Here is a 23,075-nt window from a genome sequence, read left to right as displayed (position 1 = left end):
GATTTTGGTTTGTGGTGACCTTCGTCCATAAATAAAACTACAATTAAATAGCATATACTTCTGTCAATGAACTTTCCGACCTACTTTGTCTTTTTTTTGTACACAAAAGTCCTGTGAATGTAAGTTGATGGATTATATTTTTTCTGAGTAAATGTTTTTCGACTAGGTTAACATTGGCGTCGGGGGCCTGAAAGTGCCTTACCATATTCTCGCTGCTACAATATTTGATACTCGTAGGCTCAATTTTTGATAAATAAGCAAAAGGCTCATTTCAACCAATCACAAGTTTAATCAATTTGTGATGGTTACAAAACTGAGGATTTCTTAAAACAGGATAGACTGTCGTTGTATCTTGACAACGAGATGGACATTGTTCGACTTAATCATTTCTGGTGTCCCCTGTCCTGATATTGCTGGAATATTGTTAAAATCGGCGTAAAATCATACTCACTCCCTGTTTTACTTAAAAAGCCACAAAAAAGTAATAAGAGGTACTGCTGGCGCGATGAGAATTCGTACGTAAACATAGTGAGTGAGTGAGTTGGGTTTAAACCCGCTTTTAACAGTATTCCAGTTCTATCGCGGCATGTCAGCTTAATGTAGGAGGAAAGCCCCAAGTGATGCAGGTCTTAGACGTTTACCACTTCGGTGAAACCAACGAGCACGGGTATGGTGCTGACAAACCCTAGAAACATATTCGGGGCGAACCGGGAATCGAACCCACAATCATAGGTTTATGGTGCGCCCAAGGGACGCAACTCTGCACAGCGAATCGCGGCGCCTTAGACGAGTGGGCCCCCCGTGCCCCTCGTAAATATAGAAATAATTATATAGAAGAGTAATTATGAATTGAAATAATGATTTGAAAAGTAAACTAGTATTTATAATTAAAAGGTAGTTTCACGAACATGGCTTTAGAGGCATTTCATTTATCATTTCATATATCCATTCGTGATCATGCTGTTGCTGGATTTCACCTGCGCTGTTGCGTCGCAGTTTACTCGGATGTTGGACAACTATGAAGTGATGTCGTCGTCAGGCAGATAAACAAGGATGACTCCCCGACCCACCACACCTGCATGGCGAAATCGGGGAAAGTTTCAACGCGTATTCCTTGATTACAGAGATGAAGGAAATATGCTCTTCCGTTATCTGCTCCTTAATTCGAAACTGGGCAACTGTGCCTGTTTGATGGACGGAAGAAACTGTGACGTGGAAGTGAAAAACCACACCCAGTTTACATTATATGACACATTAAGGTTATCGCTTTGTTTTTTTAAACCTTTTTTCATGAGATACAGGACGCTAACAAGGAATTCACGTTTACGTTATCAATTTATACACGTCAAGCTAGTTTGGGAGAGCACAGGAAGTTCTGGCGGCCATCAGGGGTAGGGTATTCTGGGTATATATATCGGTATCACCGGTGACAAGCTTCACAACAAGGCTACACGCGTCTCAGGCAACGTATCAGAAGTCTTTGGAAGACCACGCCCACGTCCACGTCCACGTCCACGTCCACGTCCACGTCGCAAATCGCAGTCCACGTCTACATCACTACTCCGACACTTAAACAGGAATGATGTTTTCATTCTTCATCGTTATTGTCCTGGTTTCATTCATAATGGTTCAAGGGTCATCTCCCGTCTGTCCTTCGACACCGGAAGTTAAACTCCTAGAAGACCCGGATGATTGCGCAGTATTCCATTTTTGTTTCTCTGGCCAGCGTTTGACGTTCAGCTGTGAAGAGAGAGTGTGGGATCCGATCACAAACTCCTGTGTCGAACAAGGGTCAACGAAAGATAGATGTAAGTTTGAAATTGTGAAAGAACAGCATGTATTTACGACTTGTTTTAACCCAAGGGATCTGCATAATTTAGAAATGAGCAAACCTTTAAGAATTCTTTAGACTTTGTCAACATATGCAGGTATTGGATAGTTTGGCTGAAATGTGTGAAAAGGGCAGATTTTTGCGATTTTCAGTAAGTGTTTTACTAATATCTGAACATGAGCAAGTCCTTGACCCAAGCTGGTTTTCTTTGGAGAAGTAGATACAAAAAAACAAACTGTGGTAACGAATTAATCTTTTAGCCATATTTTAACGTCTTTTGGTATGACGCGGCCGGGGATCGTGCCACCGACCACCCACTTCCCGGGCAAACGCTCTGTCATCTACATTACGGAAGCGGTATCAATACCTGAAGCAACTGGTCGGAATGACGGCTCTACAAATCAACTGTTTTATATTGATACAAGTTCTTCGTGTTCAAGGTTCATGAGTGATTGATAGTCCATGTCAATTGTGACTTGGGGGCACGGGTGGCCCAGTCGTCTAAGGCGCCGCGATTCGCTGTGCAGAGTTGCGTCCCTTGGGCACGCCAGAAAGCTATGATCTATCAATCCCGGTTCGCCCCGATTATGTTTCTAGGTTTGTCAGCACCATACCCGTGCTCGTGGGTTTCACCGAAGTGGTAAACGTCTGAGACCTGCATCACTTCGGGCTTTCCTCCCACATTAAGCTGACACGCCGTGATATGACTGGAATACTGTTAAAAGCGGCGTAAAAACCCAACTCACTCACTCACTCACTCACTCAATTGTGACTTTCAGGTAGGCAGCGTGTCCATGGCTGTTTCAACAAGGTCGCTAAGATTGCCAAGGGCGATAACTGTGCCCAGTATTACGACTGTTCCTTAAACGCATCTAATATGGCAGACCGGAAGCGAGAGTGTCCATATCCGTTCCTGTTCGACGCTCAGAGCGCCACCTGTCGGGATCACTCTGAAGTCAAGTGTGGGGAAAGAAAAGAGCCCAAAGATCCATGTAAGTGAGTGTATGAGTGAGTTTAGTTTTACGCCGCTTTGGGCAATATTCCAGCGATATCGTGGCGAGGGACACCAGAAATGGCCTTCACACATTATACTCATGTGGGGAATCGAACCCAGAAATTCGGCATGACGAACGAACGCTTTAACCACTAGGCTGCCCCAGCGCTCGTCCATGTGAGTGACGATGCCATGAAAACAGGGATATCATAGTGATCGAGTGGTCAAAGTTTTAAGGTATTTCAAACCCTGTTCATAAGGTTTAATGCATAGTTCACATGGTTCTTATATACAAATGTCACGTTATGCAAAAAATACAGTACCCAAAAGTCGAAATGAATCATTAAAGTTTAATGTTTGCAAATATAAAACGTCAACGCCAGAGAGTAACCAGTCTCGATTATCCACCGAAACAGATGCCGTTGGAAGTAAAAGGCAAAATTGCGGTGAAAAATATAAGAATGGATCACTGAAAAGCAGTGATGACACCAGGTGTTCGCGAAAGGGGAAAACATGTCCTTCCCTACCGGTAGCAACCGCCACTCACAATTTGCATAAAAAATGTTGTTGCCTCAAATCAGTATTGCTAGTACAAGTTTGTTTTGAAACTTGACGTCAGCCGGACGCGCACCAGTCTTGTTTGTCGTGTTGAGCAGCGCCCACCCACCCAACCCCCACCCCTGGCGTTATAAACATGATAAAGCACGGTCACTCGATACACTCTCCTACCAAGAGTTCCATGCGGCCGGCAGCCAGCCAGCATAGTACCTCTGCCACAGGCCAGCGCCATGTGACGATTCGTCACATCTTTCACAGTCCATTCAAGATATTGCATATGCTTTTCATCCGTTTCATGTTTGACAAGTGTACACATTTTCATAAACAAATGTCAAAGAATGGTTACGGTTCATTTAGAAAGTATCCTAAAACGTGAAAATCTGCTTGTTTCTGCGTAGTTATCCTTTGTTTACGTTGGTTGTACGGCTCCACGTGCTGTCATCAAAGCCCAACGGAGAGCTCGCGAATCGGTCACTTTAATGTTTAAACATATTTTGTCATGCAACTCACTGTCGCAGCTGTAGTAGCATATTTATATAATTATGCAAAACAATATGTAAAGCGCCCCTAAATACTTGCATTAGTCCGTTCTATACTGATTTCTGAAAAGCGTTTGTTCACATACAAGTGAAAGTCCGGTCACGTGATATGTAAATTAGCCTGTGGCAGTGGTGTTATGCTGAGTCACCACTGCGCCGGAGTGTGCACTCGATATAACCTTTTTACTTATCTCGGCCTCGTTCCCCTAAGCGATCTCAGAGATAAGGTGAACGTAACTCCCAATCCTTAACACAAGCTTACGATAGTCGTAACGATATGATCGCTTTGTAGAACAGGGCCCTGATACCAGTAAATATGGATAAAAACATTTGACATTTTCAATCCACATTCCCAGGTGATTATGACGTCAATATGTGCCAGTCTGCAATGTGCCTCCCATGTATCGAGCGCTTCCCATCATGCACTGGACTTCCGGATGGTTTGAATCCCTGGATCGGCCGCGAGGGGTCACCCTACTACGTCGTGTGTCGGGTGGAGAGGGTGGTGTACTCCGGACATTGTGGCTCTCTCTTGGGCCTCCAGATGTTTGATGCCACCAAAAAGAGCTGTGTTTTGAACTTTGCTCCCCTCTTAGACCACCAGGTCAAAGTTCATCCGTAACATCCGCAAGATGGCGTTGTATCGACAATGGCTGTGAGGAAGACGTCGTATTTTGACGGGGACCTGAAGGATGAATCCATCATATCAGTTCAAGTTGTCGACACTGATTTATTTATACATACAATTCATTCTCATTGTTTGTATTTAATACCACCCAGTATGTAAATACTCTTCACGTATTTATTCATTGTCTTTGTTCTGCTATTGTGTTTGACGTTTGACAAGTAAGTTCTTGTACATGCGTTCCTGTGAAGGTTTGTCAAACTTGAAATAAATAACACTTCTATATTTAAAAATAGTTGAGCGTTTCTTATTGGTTCAGTACCTAAAACAGATTGTTTGTTTGTTGTTTAACGCCGCACTCAGCAATATTTCAGCTTTATGACGGCGGTCTGTAAATAATCGAATCTGGACCAGACAATCCAGTGATTAACATCATGACCATCGACCTACGCAATTGGGATACGATGACATGCATCAACCTTGTCAGCCAGCCTGACCACCCGATCCCGTTTATCGTCTCTTATGACAAGCATGGATTGGTGAAGACCCATTCTAACCCGGATCTTCACGGGTCCAAACAGATAGTAGTCTAGCTTTTTCAAAGTGGGGCGCACCAAGAGTGGACTTCACACATTCTACCCATATTTACGGCGTGACCAGAGAACCCTTAAACCACTGGACAGTAAATTGCGTGGCTCACCTTGTCGACCACTTGTATCGTGCTCAGACATTGACCTAGATAATTTATGTTCAGACCCTGTGAAACTCCATTTCCCTTTTGATTTAAAAAGGTTTGTTTTTAAGAACATTCCTGTAAAAAATTATATTGAAATTAATAGATATCGTGTAACAAAAATCATCTCCAAATGAAAGCACCGAGTGTTCATATCTTGCTATCCGCGTTACTATTGCACGGGTTGACTGGATATTCACATCGCGGAATTTCTTTCATCCAGACGGAGAACACATTTCTGCTCATGTCTTATTTTTGCTTACCATGCAATGTTAATCTTCGATAATCCAGTATCATGTCATCTTTCTATTATGATAAACATCCTGGAGCCATTCGCAATCATACCATTGCATGGTAATGAGTCTGGTTCGAATGACACGACTCTAAAAATAGCCGTCCAATCAAATGTTCATTCGTGATTGAAAGAGGTGGAGACATCCCCCACCAGATCTCAAATGGCCTTGCTGCCAACAATCGCATACTTAAATGATAAGGCTCGGTTGCATTTGGACCTTATTTTACTGTTAAACGCCGCTTAGAACAGTATTTCTGTCATATCACAGCGTGATACTGGAGGAAGGCCCGATGTGATTCAGGTCTCAGAAGTTTACAACGATCACAGGTATGGTTCTAACAGACCTAGAAACATACTCAGGGCGAACCTAGATTCAAGCGTTTCGTTTTATTTGTTTAACGCCGCACTGAGTAATATTCCAGCTATATGACGGCGGTCTCTAAATAATCGAGTCTGGACCAGACAATACAATGATTGACATCATGAGCATCGATCTACGCAATTGGGATACGATGACATGTATCGACCAAGTCAGAGAGCCTGACCACCCGATCCCTTTAGTAGCCTCTTTCAAGCACAGTCGCCTTTTACGGCACACATGGGTTGCTGAAGACCTATTCTAACCTGGATCTTCAAGTGTAACGAGATTCAAGTAAGATTTAAGATGCACAAAATATATTTCAGTTTGTTTGTGTCAATAACTGAGTCAAGAATAATCAAATACATATTATTTATGACAGACATTGTTTGTTGTTATCTCGTCGACACAAGCCACACATACGTGTTACACATCCTCGTGGTCCGTTGATATACGCACTCATCGTTAGTACAGTGACAAGCATATACACCCCATATTTGATGTCAACAATGGCAGCATTTCATTCTACAGTTTTCCGAAGTCATTATTTACATAAGAAATAGATGTTGTTACATGAATTGGCTTCTCCTATCCAGAGGAACGATAGTGTAATCTAACGTGTGATTCAAGCGTTCACTCCAGCAAGTTCAGACAGCTATCTGTTTATCTGTTAATTCCAACGCCGACGGTATAGTGCTGACAAACCAAAAAACATAATCAGGGCGAGCGGGATTCGAACCGACCACCATAGGTTTGTCAATCTGCACAGCAAATTGCGGTGCCTTTGACGGTTGGGCTACCACTGTGATTGAGGAACGTAGTGCACACAAACCCTTGAGTGCTGACGGCGTGTCATCCTCCCGAGGCAAGGGGGTGACTATAAAAGTCCAGTTTCCACCCTTGCCGAACTAGGCTGGAATTTATGGACTCGATCGTAGCGCCACCATTGGTATTACGAATTGTGTCCCTCTCTTTGCCTCTCCTGTTGACTAATCAGATTCCGCCTCTTATATCACTTACATTTGCTTCAAACAAAATGGCGGCGTCCAGTCAAGACGATCTGATCAATCGTAAAGTACATCATATCACGTGAGCACCTTGATTAAAAACATGAAAAGATTTGGAAAATATCTGTTGACCCCGAGTTGGCGGTGCACATGTTTTGCAAATCCTGCAATCGACCTAAATCTGCATGACAGTTTACGAACCGGATTTAGATTTCGGTGCGCGATCTTGATTGGACTATGCATAGACTGGTTAGTCAAGCCAAAATATAACTCAATTGCCTCGGGAAGATGACGGTGTGTGCACCTCAACCAAAATCATAAGTTTTGAAAATAGGTTCCAAGTTTGATTGTGACGGGCCCTTTTACGTAACATCTTTCTGAAAATCTTATATGTATGCAGGATATTGATATTGAGAGAGATCGACTGCTTTCTTTTATCTGAACGGGCGTTTTAATATACTAAGACACTTTGAAAACGCATATTTGATTTTTTGTTATATTTGGCAGAATGGCCACAAAATTCAGATTAAGTTGTTGTGTGTATTTACACATCGGATAATCAAACACAGCAATGTCGTTGCACGGGTTCGAATCTCGATTCTTTTCTGATTCGAGTTAAAGTTGATTATGCGTTTTCATTGGGTTTCAGTATAAATTAAGAGATTTGACATCACCACACAGTTTCATAAAAGCCTTAGAAACATCACTGATTTTTATAAACCTTTCGTACTTCACTTTCATATAACTTCTTAACGCCCATATGATCATTTGTTCTGCCATGACATTGACGAATGCATGATTCTGATTGGTTAAAGAGGCATCCATTTTTCTATGGATACCTCTTTTAAATTGAACCTTTTCACACACAAAGTAAATCTCAACATTCTTTGATATTCTTTAATTTGTTGCAAAGCAATGACACTTCATGTATGATGTCATAAAATAGTCCAGAGTAAATACACTTGGTATTTGACATACCGCTATCACATACGTTTATCACAATACACTCACACGCGGATTTCAATTTGGCTGCTCTTTTTCAACGTTTAACATGTTGTTGAACCGTAGGGTATACACCGTGAACAAAAAGAAGAGAAAAACATCCCGGCTGCACATTTCAAAACACCCATAGTTCTTTCTCTCTCGCATCTGAGGTACCACGGGTAGTTGATCCGGTTTGGCAGAGCGTGGTTTCCGTCCGGTTTACGAACACACGATGGTCGTAGCTCCGAACAGGGCAGACAGTGTGGATCGCTGCAAGTGATGTTGAGAGCTTGGTAGTCGCCTGTTGGTTAATGAAAACATGTCACATGATATTGGATAAAAATGAGTGAGTGATTATGGTTTCAGGTTTTAAGCAAAAATCAAACAATATAACAGTGGGGATGACACATTAGGTAGTTACACGGAATAAATGGTTCACATCAATGAAACAGACCATGGACCAGCGGGCACTGGGTAACAACAGTACCCGGATGAAAACTTGCTTGACAACGGTTTTAAGGATCTATCCCAATACGTCGCTATTACTGTATAATAAAGAAGTTGTTATCAATAACACTTTGTCTACTTTGTCATTGTCAGCTTCTTAGAAAAGTCTATCAAGCAAAGTACCCGGAAGTTTGGCGAACTGACCCCAAAAAATGACGATTCCTTTTTTTCTTTTCTTTAAAATCCGGATTGTATGATCCGGTATCTTCTACGTAAATAAGTCATTCAAGTTTAATGCAATTAGTTTTTATTTAATGACGTTGATTTGTTTCAATAAGAATGGTACTTTCACATAAGACCTCGTTTTAAAAGTCTTCAATAATACTCCAGGCAGGCTATTTCATTTTTTTTCAAGAATTTTCGGGGACACTTTCTTTTTTTCGATAAAATCCGGAATATTCAATGTGCCACGGACTGTACATTCCCAAATAATCGATATTTTTATACTATGTTAATGTGGGTCATACCGCCTTTCATCATAACGAAGCTTAACTACTTCTACTGCTATTTATTGGGGACACGGCTTGCCCGCCCATCGCATACACACAGCGATTTGCATTCCTCCGGCTTGCCAGAGACCAATAACGATCCGTTGTTTGTCAGCACCAAACCAATTCTCTGGGGTTTCGTCAAAGGTGGAGCGTCTCAGATCCGTATCACTTTAGGATTTCCTCCCTGAAGCTGGCACGCCGCAAGAGAACCGAAATACAGTTGTTAAATCTGACTCATTACTTATTTGGCATCGGGTCTTCGAGTGTAGTGACTTTAAGTTAACACGGCTCAGCAATTTTCTTGCAATCTCACGGCGGGGGACATCAAAAATGGGTTTCACAAATGGTACCCATTTGGGGAATCGAACCCGGGTCTTCGGCGTGAGGAGCGAACGCTTTTACTACATGGGTACCTCGATCGCCACCTCGCTTTGTTCGATAACTTGTGGTAGTTGTTATAGATAGAGGTGAGGTGAGGTGAAATTGGGTTTAACGTCGCGTCCAAGATTATTGCACTTATATAGCGACGTGCATGCACGTGTATGTGTGTGTGTGGCCGCTTGTACTAGTCCGGACTGATGCCGATTTATAGTGCTAGCTCACTGAGATACCATGCCGCAGTTTAACATGAATACCCCACTCAGACACAGTATACTGACTCCGAGCCGACCAGTCCTTGTTTTAGCCCCTTAATGCCGAGCGCCAGACAGGGTAACAACAAGTACAATCTTTAAACGTCTTTTTGTATGACGCGGCCCGGGATCGAACCCTGGACCTTCCGCTCTCCGGGCGGACGCTCTACCACAAGACCACGGAGGCGGTCTCTGTTATAGATAGAACTTACATGGGGCTCTCGGCACTGGTCTTCCGTTACAATATATCTCAGCAGACCGGAAGTCCTCGCAGAGCCCGGATGCTGGGTTGTACAGGTTGGGGTAGGGGCACTCCCTCTCCACCCCCTCAGCACCCCCACTGCAGTCATAGAACGAGGCGCAGCTAAGGATAGAGGGGTAGCGCCCTCTTGCGGTCAGGCGACAGAACTCATTCCAGCGAACTGTCAAAGACAAATGGTGGATTATAAGACTTTTTTCTTAAAACGTTATTCCAAAAAGGGCAAAGGATATTTTAATAATAACGTGTTTGTCGGATGCTTGTTTGTCAAACGTAAGAAGACTGAAGACAATGTATGTTTGAAAGAAAATGCTTTTAAAGTTTCATATTTTATTATTCATGTTTTTGTAATGGCCATCTTGTGGAATTTTAGATATATAAACAAACAAATATCAACTTCTTCGAAGTATTTTTATTCTTAAGTGATTTCTTCAGGTGTATGGGCATTTAATATAAAAAATTGCGTTATAATGCCTATCACTGTTACGTCATAGGCTGTATGACGCCACAAATACCGCTATTGTGCGTTGCCTATGGCGACAATGTACGTTAAAGTTTTCATTACACCTGGGATGCGTTGCAAAGCGCCAATCGCTTGCAAGTGATGTCCAGCGAATCACCTTACAACTGTGCGCTGACTTTCAGCCGCTTGCGGGGCGGTCGGGTAGCCTAGTGGTTAAAGCGTTCGCTCGTCACGCCGAAGACCCGGGTTCGATTCCCGACATGGGTACAATGTGTGAAGCCCATTTCTGGTGTCCCCCGCCGTGATATTGCTGGAATATTGCTAAAAGCGGCGTAAAACCATATTCACTCACTCACTCACTTCAGCCGCTTGCAAGCGCAACAATTGCTGGCTGAGGTCGCTTCGTTCTCAAACCAAAATGGCGGCTGAGTTTGACAGCTTGCGTAACAAGAAATTCTTGACTGAATCAACTGTGAACTGAAGAGCCGTTGAACGGCGAAAGATTTTGTGTAAGGGGTTTTGACAAGCACGAATATCTGATATACTTTGATATAACATCCCTACCTTTCTCCTGTTTCTTACACTCCGTGCTGTCCATCAAACAGATTGGTTCCTGCAAACCAGTAACGGTTCTGGTATCCATCGGGCACCTGCTCCAGTAGGCTGAATCTCCAACACATCGGACATACCCCGTACAGGCCCAGGGCAGTAGAAACATCACCCCGTCCTTGCCCCTACACAGGTAGTTCAGCTCAGGGAAGGGGAGGCCCGGGCCCCCGGGGTAAAGGTGTGGCTGGCTGGCAGGGGGGTCCATGTATTTAGTGAGGGGGTACATGTACTTGATGGCTTCTGTGGTCACCAGAAGCACGCTGAGAGAAGAGATCATTCCGAGACTTAGAGCGGTGGTCATTTTGGACTGACTACTTCTGACTTCATTCGATGTTTCCTGTCATGAGAATAAAATATCGGAATGCAAAGCAACCTCGTGAAACCGGTAGGTAAAGTTTATTAAGTTGCAGGTGGACGCGACCCATGCCCATGGTTATATAATCAGTGAGTGAGTGAGTGAGTGAGTGGCTTGTTTACCAAAGGAGACATATCTGGTCATACTTTACAACTATGACAGGCGGAGTTGTCTCCCTTGAACCAAAGTCAGAATACATTCTACGTTCACCTTTGATATGGTAAATATTGAAGGCCAAAATGGTATGAAAAATTCTCAATAATCCTGGTCCAACTAATATTTTTCAATAATTTTACGTAATGACCTATAGTTGGGTGAGCTTTTACTTGTTGAATTCCTGGCTCAGAATCAACTGCAACAACAATAGTGGTTTTACTTTGGTTAAAAAAATGTGGGGAAGAAAGAAAATATGCACTTGAAAACTGAATTTGACCTAAAATTTACAAACGTCATCAAAACGTGACTAGGCTGAAAACAGTCACCGAAACACTGCAAACTTAAGGTCCAAAAACACAACTGTGATACCTGTATCAAATACATCACCATCGATAAACAATTTCTTGTTTGTTACTTTTTAGCCACCATGAAACGTGGATGTAAACTTTCTTTTGACCGTCAGTTTAGATGGACATGTTTCCCTGATTAAATAGTCAATAGGTAGCACATAAGAAAGATTTAAAGTGACTCAAGAAGACATTGTCATTATTTTTATCACGCATTTGATGATAGAAGTTAAAATATAACACAATAAGAATAAACGGTCAATAAGCCGGATGAAACGTTGTTTTAAAACAATTGTTTTTTCTTTCCTTCTTTTTTCATCTCAGCAGGTTCAGCATATATATATATATATACATGTCAACAAAATTGTGGAACATGGTATTAAAGAAGAGTACAGCTATTCATGCATATAAATTCTTGCCTATAAAGTCAACGTGACTGTGCCTGTGTGTATTACAGATTGTTTTTTAAACAAAGGGTGGAAGGAAGACCAGAAATTTAAAAAAGTTTACATGGCTACAATTAGTTAATGACATTACCTTTGTATCACTGTAATAACTACTTATTAGTTTTTAAATAATATAATTCAGTTATATGACGGTGTGTCAGCTCAGTATGGAAGGTAATCCCAAATTTGCACGTTTACCACTTTTAAAAAGCTACGAGCACGGCAAGGCGTAAATAAACCAAGGATCAATTCCATGATCAGCGCATCCTGACAAGGCTAAGGGGCGTAACCCATTGCATCCACCCATGACCCTCTCGCTAATGACATATCAACAAAAATAAAAATGTGCAAAATGGAAATAACAGAATCAATACATAATCAATAATGTTCATAACAATGATGGAACTTACACAGAACCGTCCTTAAAGCCTCAGCAACAGAGCTTGTCGATCTCCGTCTACAGTGATTTAAACCATGCCTTATATACCTGGCCGTGATTCACTCGCCTTGACAGTTTAATGCCGTCTATCGCAACGTGAATCACTGGACCGTTACAGCAAGGCACTGCCCATAACACCGACGCATAAACAACTCATTTTACACAACAACATGGGCAATAACAGCTTCCGTACTTTGTTTTATGTATGTGTCTTTCCATGTAAACATGTACGGTGTTTTTTGTATGTGTTTTCTGTTTACGGCCACGTTCCTTTCTTCTCGCCTGCTTGTCTGTTAACTTTTTCAGTAAATTGTTTGATAGGCATTACTTGGAAGTTGACGGATGACAGAGTAGAGACAATTTATGGATAACAATTTCTTTATTTTCTGTAAAGGCGACTTTTCGGTGTAGATCCTTTTAACTTCTTCAAGCTAATTCAGTGAGGGTGAGTGAGTTTGGTTTTACGCCGCGTTTAGCAATATTCCAGCAATATGACGGCGGGGGTCACCAGAAATGGGCTTCACACAGTGTACCCATGTCGGGAATCGAACCTGGGTCTTCGGCGTGACGAGCGAACGCTTTACCACTAGGCTACCCGGACCCCCCCCCCCCCCCCCCCCCCCCAGTAAAGAAGAACATAGTGTGACAGTGGGATAATATTTGTTGGTATGCGACGTCTTGATGTTTGTATTATTACTCGTCGCCTTTATATAACCAACTATCACAGGTGCAGTGCGAAGTCATCAGGTGCATATCGGCTACTACTACTACTACTACTACTACTACTACTACTACTACTACTACTACTTCTACTACTACTACTACAGTCTTCAGCAACCCATGCTTGCCGTAAAAAGCGACTATGCTTGTCGTATCAGGCGACTAACGGGATCGGGTGGTCAGGCTCGCTGACTTGGTTGATGCATCATGATGTCATCGTATCCCAATTGCGTGGATCGATGCTCATGGTTTCAATCACTAGATTGTTTGGTTCAGACTCGATTATTTACAGACCGCCGCCATATTGCTGGAATATTGCTGAGTTTGGCGTTAAACAACAAACAAACAAACAAACTACTACAGCCACCACCACTGTTACTATTACTACCACCATCACTATTACTACCACGACCACGACCGCTACTCCTACTACTGCTACCACCACCATCACTACTACTACTACTACTACTACTACTACTACCATTACTACGACTACTACTACTACTACTACTACTACTACTACTACCATTACTACTACTACTACTACTACTACCATTACTACTACTACGATGACGCATACACTGTCCAAAAATAAATGTTACTTTAAAGAGCGTTTATTAAAGCAATTTAATCTAGAATCCTAACATCAAGTGGTCTTTTCAAAGTTGTGTGTCGTTGTGAAATAACGAACAATTACTAACATTAATACAAATGCAGATTTTCATCGAAAAGAATTAATTTTAACCTTAACATTAAAAAAATGAGTATCATGTATAGTGAATCTCTTCGTATGCAACAATGAACGTCATATTTCACCATATTTCACCCATGTACACCTTAAAAACACGCCCACAGATTGCTGACTCATCCATGCCGTGTTTATACCATAGCATTCATTTGCTGCTGGGGATATGACTCGCCTCATTCCGGGCACGTCTTCCCAAAGTGGGCGAGACACTGTTGAGAAACCTTCTCTGCATGTCACCATCAAACAACAGACTCATTAAAACGGGGGACACATTTCCATCATGTCAACAGGCCCACAAGTTGATGCGCATTTTTATTATCTACAAATGAATGAAATATACTAACGGAAAAATGTAACTGTGCTTTATATAAAGTTCAATAAAAATCAACTTATTTTGAAATGAAATAATGCTTCTTATAACACATATTTATGAAGACATATCGTCGTTAAGGTCGTTTTTCATAATTTACACGAGTAACTTAATGCAATTTGTTATGATAAAACATTGATCAGACGAATGACTAAATCGTATGTTTCTATTTTCAATAAGTAACATTTACACCACTTTATACTTTTTTTCCGCTGGTATATAGAGTGAAAATATAATCGCATTTCATATATAGTCATGCGAACATTCGCGGCGGTCGGGTAGCCTAGTGGTTAAAGCGTTCGCTCGTTACGCCGAAGACCCAGGTTCGCTTCCCGACATGGGTACAATGTGTGAAGCCAATTTCTGGCGAACCAACGGTGCTCGTGAAAAGAACATAATTAATCTATGGCTGTGGTTACTGCTTGATAAGTATTTATATTCTTATATAAAGAGGCATAGCTATTGGTTTATTGTCCGTAAACAAACTGATAAGGTTAAACAGGATGGTTATTGCCCGTGTGAAGCAAACTGTTGACAGTAAGTTTATTAGCTGCAGTATATAGACTTGATGCAAAACTGATCTAAAAAATATATTATTTTGCGTAGGTTGTAGTTAAAAGAATTATGTAATAAATAGACTAGTTCATGCTTTTTGTCATCCTTCGCATGAGATACTGATCGTATTTTGATAAATAAAAATAGCATGAAATAGTCTTCAGGTACACGGATGATATCGAGGGGAGGGGAGGGGAGGGGAGGGGAGGGGAGGGGAGGGGAGGTGGGCTTTGCATCATGTGACTCGGATCTTACAATATCAAATCTAATCTAATCTGCAACATCGTGTACCACGGACAAGGTTCGCAGGTGTTTGTGTTTTAAAATATGTAAATAATAATAATTCAAATAAAATAAAGTATGGCCCTATACTTTTTAACAGAGGCTTGTTTTACCTGTTTCTGGCTGAATGCGTTGTTATTAAATACACACAACCGCATATCCTTGTCAGCGAACGTCCTTTCAAGCATATGCAGATTTGGTTTGAGATCAGCAGTTTCTCTGGTCCGTTATTTTTTCAACAAACAGGTGCTCGTTGACTTAAAATCGTGTTTAATAAAAATAACGAACTGTATTCTTATAGCCTTCTGTTCAGGATGTTCAGGGGCGGTTGGGTAGCCTAGTGGTTAAAGCGTTCGCTCGTCACGCCGAAGACCCGGGTTCGATTCCCGACATGGGTACAATGTGTGAAGCCCATTTCTGGTGTCCCTCGCCGTGATATTGCTGGAATATTGCTAAAAGCGGCGTAAAACAATACTCACCCACTCTGGATGTTCAGGTCTTTTGCCAGAGGCGATCCTCCCGTCCTCCATGCTCGTAGTTGTTGATGGAGGCTGTTCAAAGTCCTGATCCATCACATTTCTCATCTTCAAGCTGAGTTGAATTCCTTGCATGTACGTGGGCCACGGTCCACGAGGTTTTCAGCTGATTCAGCCGCGTTGTCTGCGACTTCACGCACTTCGGTATCTGCCCTCAGGCGAGCCTGTGTGGAGGTAGACTTCTTAGGTCGTGGGTACAAAGGCATGCTTCAATTCCAAGCAGGCTGGGGGCAAGTATGCCTTCGTGTTTTACTCCACTGTAGATGCCAAAAGCATCTCAGGACGAACCGTGAAACTGCAAGGTGTCTTCCATGTCAGTGTGGAATGACTGAAGAGCTAGGGTTGGCAGCCAATCCATACAATCTCTGCTCACAAGGTCAAAGGATTTTGTAAGGTCGATGAATGTGATGTAGAGTGGCTTCTTCTGCTCCCTACACTTTTCCTGCAGTTGTCGATTGAGAAGATCATGTCGGTCGTGGAACATTCTGCACTGAAGCCACACTGCGATTCGTATGCATCCAATGAGCACATTTCTGTAGTCTGTTCAGGGCCAAACGACGAAGCGCTTTCTGACTTTCATGATGCCGCTGTACTCATTTTGGATTTTCCCAGCATCGGCCATCGATTGAATGCCCTCATAGAGCTGTAACCAATATTCGTTGCTCGTCTTCTTGTTGTTTTCTGGACTCCTGGCTGTTCTGGAGGTTTGCAGGAGCTTCTGTTTTGGGCAGTGTTTGTATTATGTTAATGCTGCACGCGTTTGCTCAGTGACAGAGATGAACTCGTAGAAATGGTCTTAGAGCGTCATGAGTTTTTCTCTGCTTTCCCTGAGTGCCATGGCGTGAAGCGTGTCTCTCAGATGGCCCCATCTTTGCTTGACATCTCCCTGTTGAGGTTCTGTAACCAGAGCAACGACCAGGGCATCAGTAAAGGAGTCCACTCTCTTGCGGGTGTGAGGTCTTACTGACACCAATACGAGTCTTTTACTCTGGGTAAGCGTGGTGCATCCTAATTGGCTGGAGTCTGATTCTGCAGCAGACGAAGGAATGGTCTGTGTAGCAGTCGGCACTGTGGTACGAACGTGTGATGAGCACATTCCATAGGTTCCACTGCTTGGACCGGTAGTGTCTGCAGGACACCTTGTGCTGAGGCTTGGTCTGGAAGAAGCTATTGGTGATGCACAGGTCGTGGTGTGTGCACAGCTCGAGAAACCGTGGTCCATTTTCGTTCATCTTGCCAGTTCCGTATTGTCCGAGACAGCAGGGACAGAATTCATTGTCAACACACACTGTTGCATTGAAGTCGCCAAGCAGTAGTAGTTGTTCTTGATAGGGGATCCCCTTGTTGAGCTGGTCGGTGAACTCATCCTGTATGGAGTTGAGGCTAGGAGCGTACACGCCAGTAAAGGTTTGCAGACTCGGAGGATGTGAGGAGTCGGAAGGTGAGAAGTCTCTCTATTCCATTCTCTATTCATCATTCTTAACAGTGAGTTCTCGACAGAATAGCCGATGCTGTGCTCTCTGGCGTGATCAGCTCCCAACAACAAACAATATAATTTGGTATGAGGAACTAAACATCTAACTTCAGCTTTCCAGGCAGATGCTCTATCCACTCGGGGGTAGAATAGGTCTTCACCAACCCATGCTTGCCGTAAGAAGGTGACTATGCTTGTCGTAAAAGGCGACTAACGGGATCGGGTGGTCAGGCTCGCTGACTTGGTTGATGCATGTCATCGATCCCAATTGCGTGGATCGATGCTCATGATATTAATCACTGGATTGTATGGTCCAGACTCGATTATTTACAGACCGCCGTCATATAGCTGGAATATTGCTGAGTGCGGCGTTAAACAACAAACCAACCAACCAAACAACCACTACAGGATATTGAGTCTCGTTAGGTCACCCAAACTTTCCAGCAATAATTTCCAACACCATCCCAAAAAAACACAAACACGAATCGTACAGGTCACTTGTCGGACGGCAAAGCAGTTTATTAAACAAAGAGCAGACGACAACATCTCGGTATACGTGAGTGAAATAGAACCACCAGAATGACTTAGAGTCAAGATGTTTCAGAACCGGGCAACATGGCCACGGGATGCTCTGGCGGAATATAATGCAAAGAAACTGGAAAAAAATAAAACAGTGTATCAGGATGGGGAAAACATGAAATGCATAATGTAGTTCATCTTTGGTAATCTGTTTTTTTAATTAAAAAAATATTACACTGAAACCGAATAGTTATGAATCTATATTCCCTACTCAGGCATTGGATGAAAGAAAAAAAGGTATACAAAAAAGTACTGCACAAAGTCCTACTTAGTTTGATTCTTTGTAAAAAAAATTATCCTACTTGTATTGTTTATTTTTTGTTATTATTTTTAAAAAGAATCTTACATGCGATTTAAAATCCTGCTTCACTTATTTCATCAATAGACTAGGTACAGCTGCCATAACACCTGGTTAACTTATCTGCGTTAAGCCCAATAGTGATAAAAAAAATGGAGAAAAGAAAACAATGGATGAAATGTGAATGTTGGAACAACAAATGCAATGAATATGTGTACAACTTAATCACATTACTGTTAGTTTAGAAAATACTCTTGAAATGTTATTGTCCAACTTCTGGTACAAATGACATTAATCACTTCTATCACATGATCACAAATAACCCTTTTCAGCCAGAAATCACTAATCTGTAAAATAGCATCTATATTATATGTATGTAAGATATTAACCTCTGGTTGATTTTGGTTGTAACACTTTCAGAGTGCATTGGTCATGGCATTTGAAGTTAATGAAGCTGATAGATCTCATGATAAATTTCTAATTGCTTATCTCCGCAATTTAGGTCACAGCATTTGTAGCATGAATAAAAAAAAAATCAGTTTTAAATCACACAATATATCCCTCCTATATTCCAATATATGTATAACGTACAGGTGCTTCATTGGACATATGCTTTAAACCCCAATAAAGGCCATTAAAATTTTACCTTCAGTTGGTGCTGGAGTTCAACATAGACATACCGACACTATACACGCCTTCATGTTCAAAAGAATGTGAGGGGTCTCTGAAAAGAATATCGTTGAAGATATCTTTCTATTAAATTGTCTCTTAATAGTTATCAGAGAGCAGACCAGAGAATCTCTTCATATTCTGAATCTAGAGTTGCCAAAGTAGTGAAGACTTGGGTGTTTACAGATAATTTTCTTCCGGGGTTTGTGTGAGAGATTATAGAATGTAACATAAACCAGCTCAAACTTTGTCAACTCAAAATAGGGATCACGCCTAACTTTCTGAACAAGGAAGAAACTTTCTAAAAACCAGGACCTGATGTTGCCACACCACTTGTCCAGAAAAACAGTAAGTGGATGGTTATGAATTCCTTTACAAGTGGGTGAGTATGGTTTTACACCTCACAAATATTGATGCATCACCCTTTACACCCATGTAGGGAACTAAACCCATTCCTCTAGGTGGTGAAAGAACACCTTAACCACAAGACTACCCCACCACACAAGTTAACAAAGTGTCACCCTCTGTGTGTTTTTGAAATCTCAAGTTAAAGTTCATGGCACCTGTTCAAATTATTTAGAAAAACAATTTCCTTTGCCCTAAATTGAGATGATCATAAAGCATTTTCAACCAGGTATTTTACAGTTGACTGGCAATTACCATAATTCTACCTTCTTGATGCATACACCAAACTGATACATTTCATCACCTGTTGTAGACAAAATGAGCAGGCACATTGCATTGTGGCGATATAATGGCACTTGTGTCTACACAAAGACAATAGGGCTGGGACGGGTAACTCGGGTACCCGGGTCGGGTGGGTACCCACAGGACTACCCGGACCCGTGGATAGTCACGTGATATATTGTTTAACGACAAAAAAGTACCTAGAACACTATGGTTACACTACGAATCACAAATCTTCGCATTTCTTCTGACATTTCATATCTTTGAATAAAGATATAACTTGAGTCAACTTCAGTGTATGCATGACCAGATTGTTTAATACATGTATCTAAATATGTTTTGCCAGTGCTATGGTAACAAAATGCCCAATTGGACATTTTGTACCTATCTCTTGAGACCTACTGTGGGTACCCGGGTAGGGTCGGGTAAGAGGGGGGTGGGTAAGAGGGGGGTGGGTACCCGGGTAGTAAATTCGGACTCATCCCAGCCCTAATAGACAGATTATATTCATCCATTTGACAGAAAATGATCTACATCAGCCTATGAGCTGACTCCCCATGAAAAACCTTTCCAATTTCACAAACACAACTACGTTTCAACTTTCCTTAACATTCATTTTAAAAAACATGTGTACGTCTCTTTGACCAAACTATTTCTATATCAGGTGAATGTTAACGTCACATTTCGGAGAATAATATACCAAAACAACAAACAAAATAAATACATTAATAGCAAAATAACTGCCAAACAGTCAAACAATGCATACAATATTTAAAATCTAAGTTGAAAATAGTGTTTACACATCCCACTTTAATATATATTATCTGGTAACTGTGAAGTCTTAACTGCTAAAGGTCTAAAACCTGTTAAAACAAACAAATGTACAATGATGTCAGAAAGGGAGAGGTATGACTCTGAGTCATGGGCGTGTACACTTGTCTGATGCTAGGCATCAACATGGTATACAAAGATACTACTCTAAATTTGGAACACTAAATAAATATTCACAGGATAAAATCTACATTTAAAAGATCAACATAGAAAGGTGGGTGAAATGCTTGCAGTACTGCACACAGTGTTAGAGATGTGGTTGAGGAGAGGTCATCTTCATGATGCAGGGGAATATTTCAATAGTCCATCATCTGTGGGCAGGGAGTCACTTCTCAAACTTTATACCAATACCGAGAGTGTGTGAGGGAGTGTGGGTATATGTTGTATCATATTCTAGTCATATCTTGGCATGGACCCATTGCACCCATTTGGGGGAACTGAACCTGGGATCTTGGCATGACAAGCCAACTCTCAGTCAATAGGGCCCCATTGCCTAGCATGTTGAGAGAGGGATGATATTGGAATATTCCCTTGTCATTCTGTGGCTTGGGTTTAGTGATTGGGTTATGTGTGCTTTGTCTGATCGGGTGAATGGCTAGGGTGGGGTGGGATGAAGACTTACAGCAGGATGGATAAATGTTTATGGGAGGTTTAGGGACCAGTTATAGGAGAGAAGGATAAACGATTATTAATATTCTGGAGTTGTGTTAACGGTCAACTCTCATGCAGGGTGTTCCCATCTTGAATGTTTGTTTGTTTGTTGTTTAACGCCGCACTCAGCAATATTCCACCACCTTGAATGACAGAGAGACAAGTCCAAATTCTGATGGATTGTATTGAATCCAAGTTACAAATTGTGATGGATTGTACTGAATCCAAGTTACAAATTGTGATGGATTGTACTCAATCCAAGTTACAAATTGTGATGGATTGTATTGAATCCAAGTTACAAATTGTGATGGATTGTATTGAATCCAAGTTACAAATTGGGATGGGTTGTATTGAATCCAAGTTACAAATTGTGATGGATTGTACTGAATCCATGTTACAAATTGAGATGGATTGTACTGAATCCAAGTTACAAATTGTGATGGATTGTACTGAATCCAAGTTACAAATTGGGATGGATTGTATTGAATCCAAGTTACAAATTGTGATGGATTGTACTGAATCCAAGATACAAATTGTGATGGATTGTACTGAATCCAAGTTACAAATTGTGATGGATTGTATTGAATCCAAGTTACAAATTGGGATGGATTGTATTGAATCCATGTTACAAATTGTGATGGATTGTATTGAATCCAAGTTACAAATTGTGATGGATTGTACTGAATCCAAGTTACAAATTGTGATCCAAACAATCCAAACAGGGATGGACTGTACAACTCTAACGTTTAGAACAAATATAAGTGAAATGTTTTTTTCACAATTGCAAACATTTCTTTGAAAAAAAACTGAATTTGTATTAAGTATTCCAGTCGTATGATCTGTTACATGATAAACTGTATAGCTTAATTTGGTATCAATTTCAACACAATTTATGACACAATTTATGACACAATTCACACACTGAGGGACAACACACTGAAGCAAAATATACAATGCTGCTTGTAGCAGAAACAGCTGTGGAGATATATTTATATATATACACAAACTTGTTTAGCACAAGTATTTAACACAATGACTCAAGGTTATAAAACTCACAATAATAACTATAATACAATATTCAACACATGAAATGTACAAATGTATCAATAATACAATGACGAGAGAGACGAGGAAATGGAAAGATGTTAGGAAAGAATTTCCGCTACGGAACTCTTATTTTGTTAGTCGCCGTCCACAAATCTAGACAGAATGAACAATAAATTGAGACAAAGATGAAGAAGGTATACATGAATGAAAGACATGATAAAAACAAAAACATCTGATTAATGACAGGTGTTAACACGCTCGTCATCAACACAGGTATGATATGACATCTGACGATGCCAAGGATGAATACGGTTCATGTCACATTTCTACCGACAATTTAATTGATATGACAAACATCTGTGACAAAAGACAAAAAAAAGAAGCAAAAATAATGTTAGGGAGAAACTATGAACTTAACCCTTAGTCTGATGAAATCCAGTAAGTTCTATTTGTGTCAGGGATTCCTTCAACAAGGAAAGGGTTAATGAGAGCAAAAAACACAAACAATTCAGGATTATTATTATGCTTGTTTTGAACACAATATTTGTGACAGGTAGACATGTTTAGTTTCAAAAACATCCAAAAAAACCATTACACATGGTTGCCATGGTTACAAACGAATCAGGTGAGTTCTGGATTTGGATTTAGTCCTCACGGAACCATTACTCCAGTCACTGGAGAAAGTTTACCATTCCACTTTTGCACATAAACAGGCACATGCGATGAATGCACATTTCTCAACATTCAAAACAGCCAGCATAATCTTGATAAAATTTCAACGACTTACAACAATGATTTGGCTATTAACCTAAAACTAATCAGTATTAGTACTGTATAATACTGTGTGTTGTGAACAGTATCAATTTGTTTGTCATTGTATATCGTGATATCGATGTTTCGGTAACGTTTTACTGTTGATGCTGTATTGACACAGATTTATGACTATCAATACTAAATTATTATTCATTACAACAGAAGCATTCACATTTATTAAGATTTC

At 41.1% G+C, this 23,075-nt stretch overlaps 2 protein-coding genes across 2 annotated transcripts; one reads left to right on the top strand and one right to left on the bottom strand.

Annotated features, from left to right (window-relative positions):
* Nucleotides 1-1,506: 1,506 nt before the first annotated feature.
* On the top strand, nt 1,507-4,842 carry LOC124146561. Its single transcript, XM_046516902.2, has 3 exons — nt 1,507-1,808; nt 2,611-2,823; nt 4,279-4,842. The coding sequence occupies exons 1-3, from the start codon at nt 1,580-1,582 to the stop codon at nt 4,542-4,544; spliced, it is 708 nt and encodes a 235-aa protein (XP_046372858.1). The 5' UTR covers nt 1,507-1,579; the 3' UTR covers nt 4,545-4,842.
* A 2,966-nt stretch (nt 4,843-7,808) lies between these two features.
* Nucleotides 7,809-12,719, bottom strand: LOC124146577. The gene is made up of 4 exons (XM_046516921.2): nt 12,600-12,719; nt 10,841-11,222; nt 9,767-9,976; nt 7,809-8,225 (listed from the first exon to the last, which is right to left on the bottom strand). The coding sequence occupies exons 2-4, from the start codon at nt 11,184-11,186 to the stop codon at nt 7,987-7,989; spliced, it is 795 nt and encodes a 264-aa protein (XP_046372877.2). The 5' UTR covers nt 11,187-11,222; nt 12,600-12,719; the 3' UTR covers nt 7,809-7,986.
* Between the last annotated feature and the right edge of the window lie 10,356 nt (nt 12,720-23,075).

This window comes from Haliotis rufescens, unplaced genomic scaffold, assembly GCF_023055435.1.
Source record: "Haliotis rufescens isolate VD_foot unplaced genomic scaffold, xgHalRufe1.0.p SCAF_23, whole genome shotgun sequence".
Taxonomy (NCBI): domain Eukaryota; kingdom Metazoa; phylum Mollusca; class Gastropoda; order Lepetellida; family Haliotidae; genus Haliotis; species Haliotis rufescens.
The sequence above is the reverse complement of the archived record's forward strand: the minus strand, read 5'-3'. Positions and strand labels throughout refer to the sequence as shown.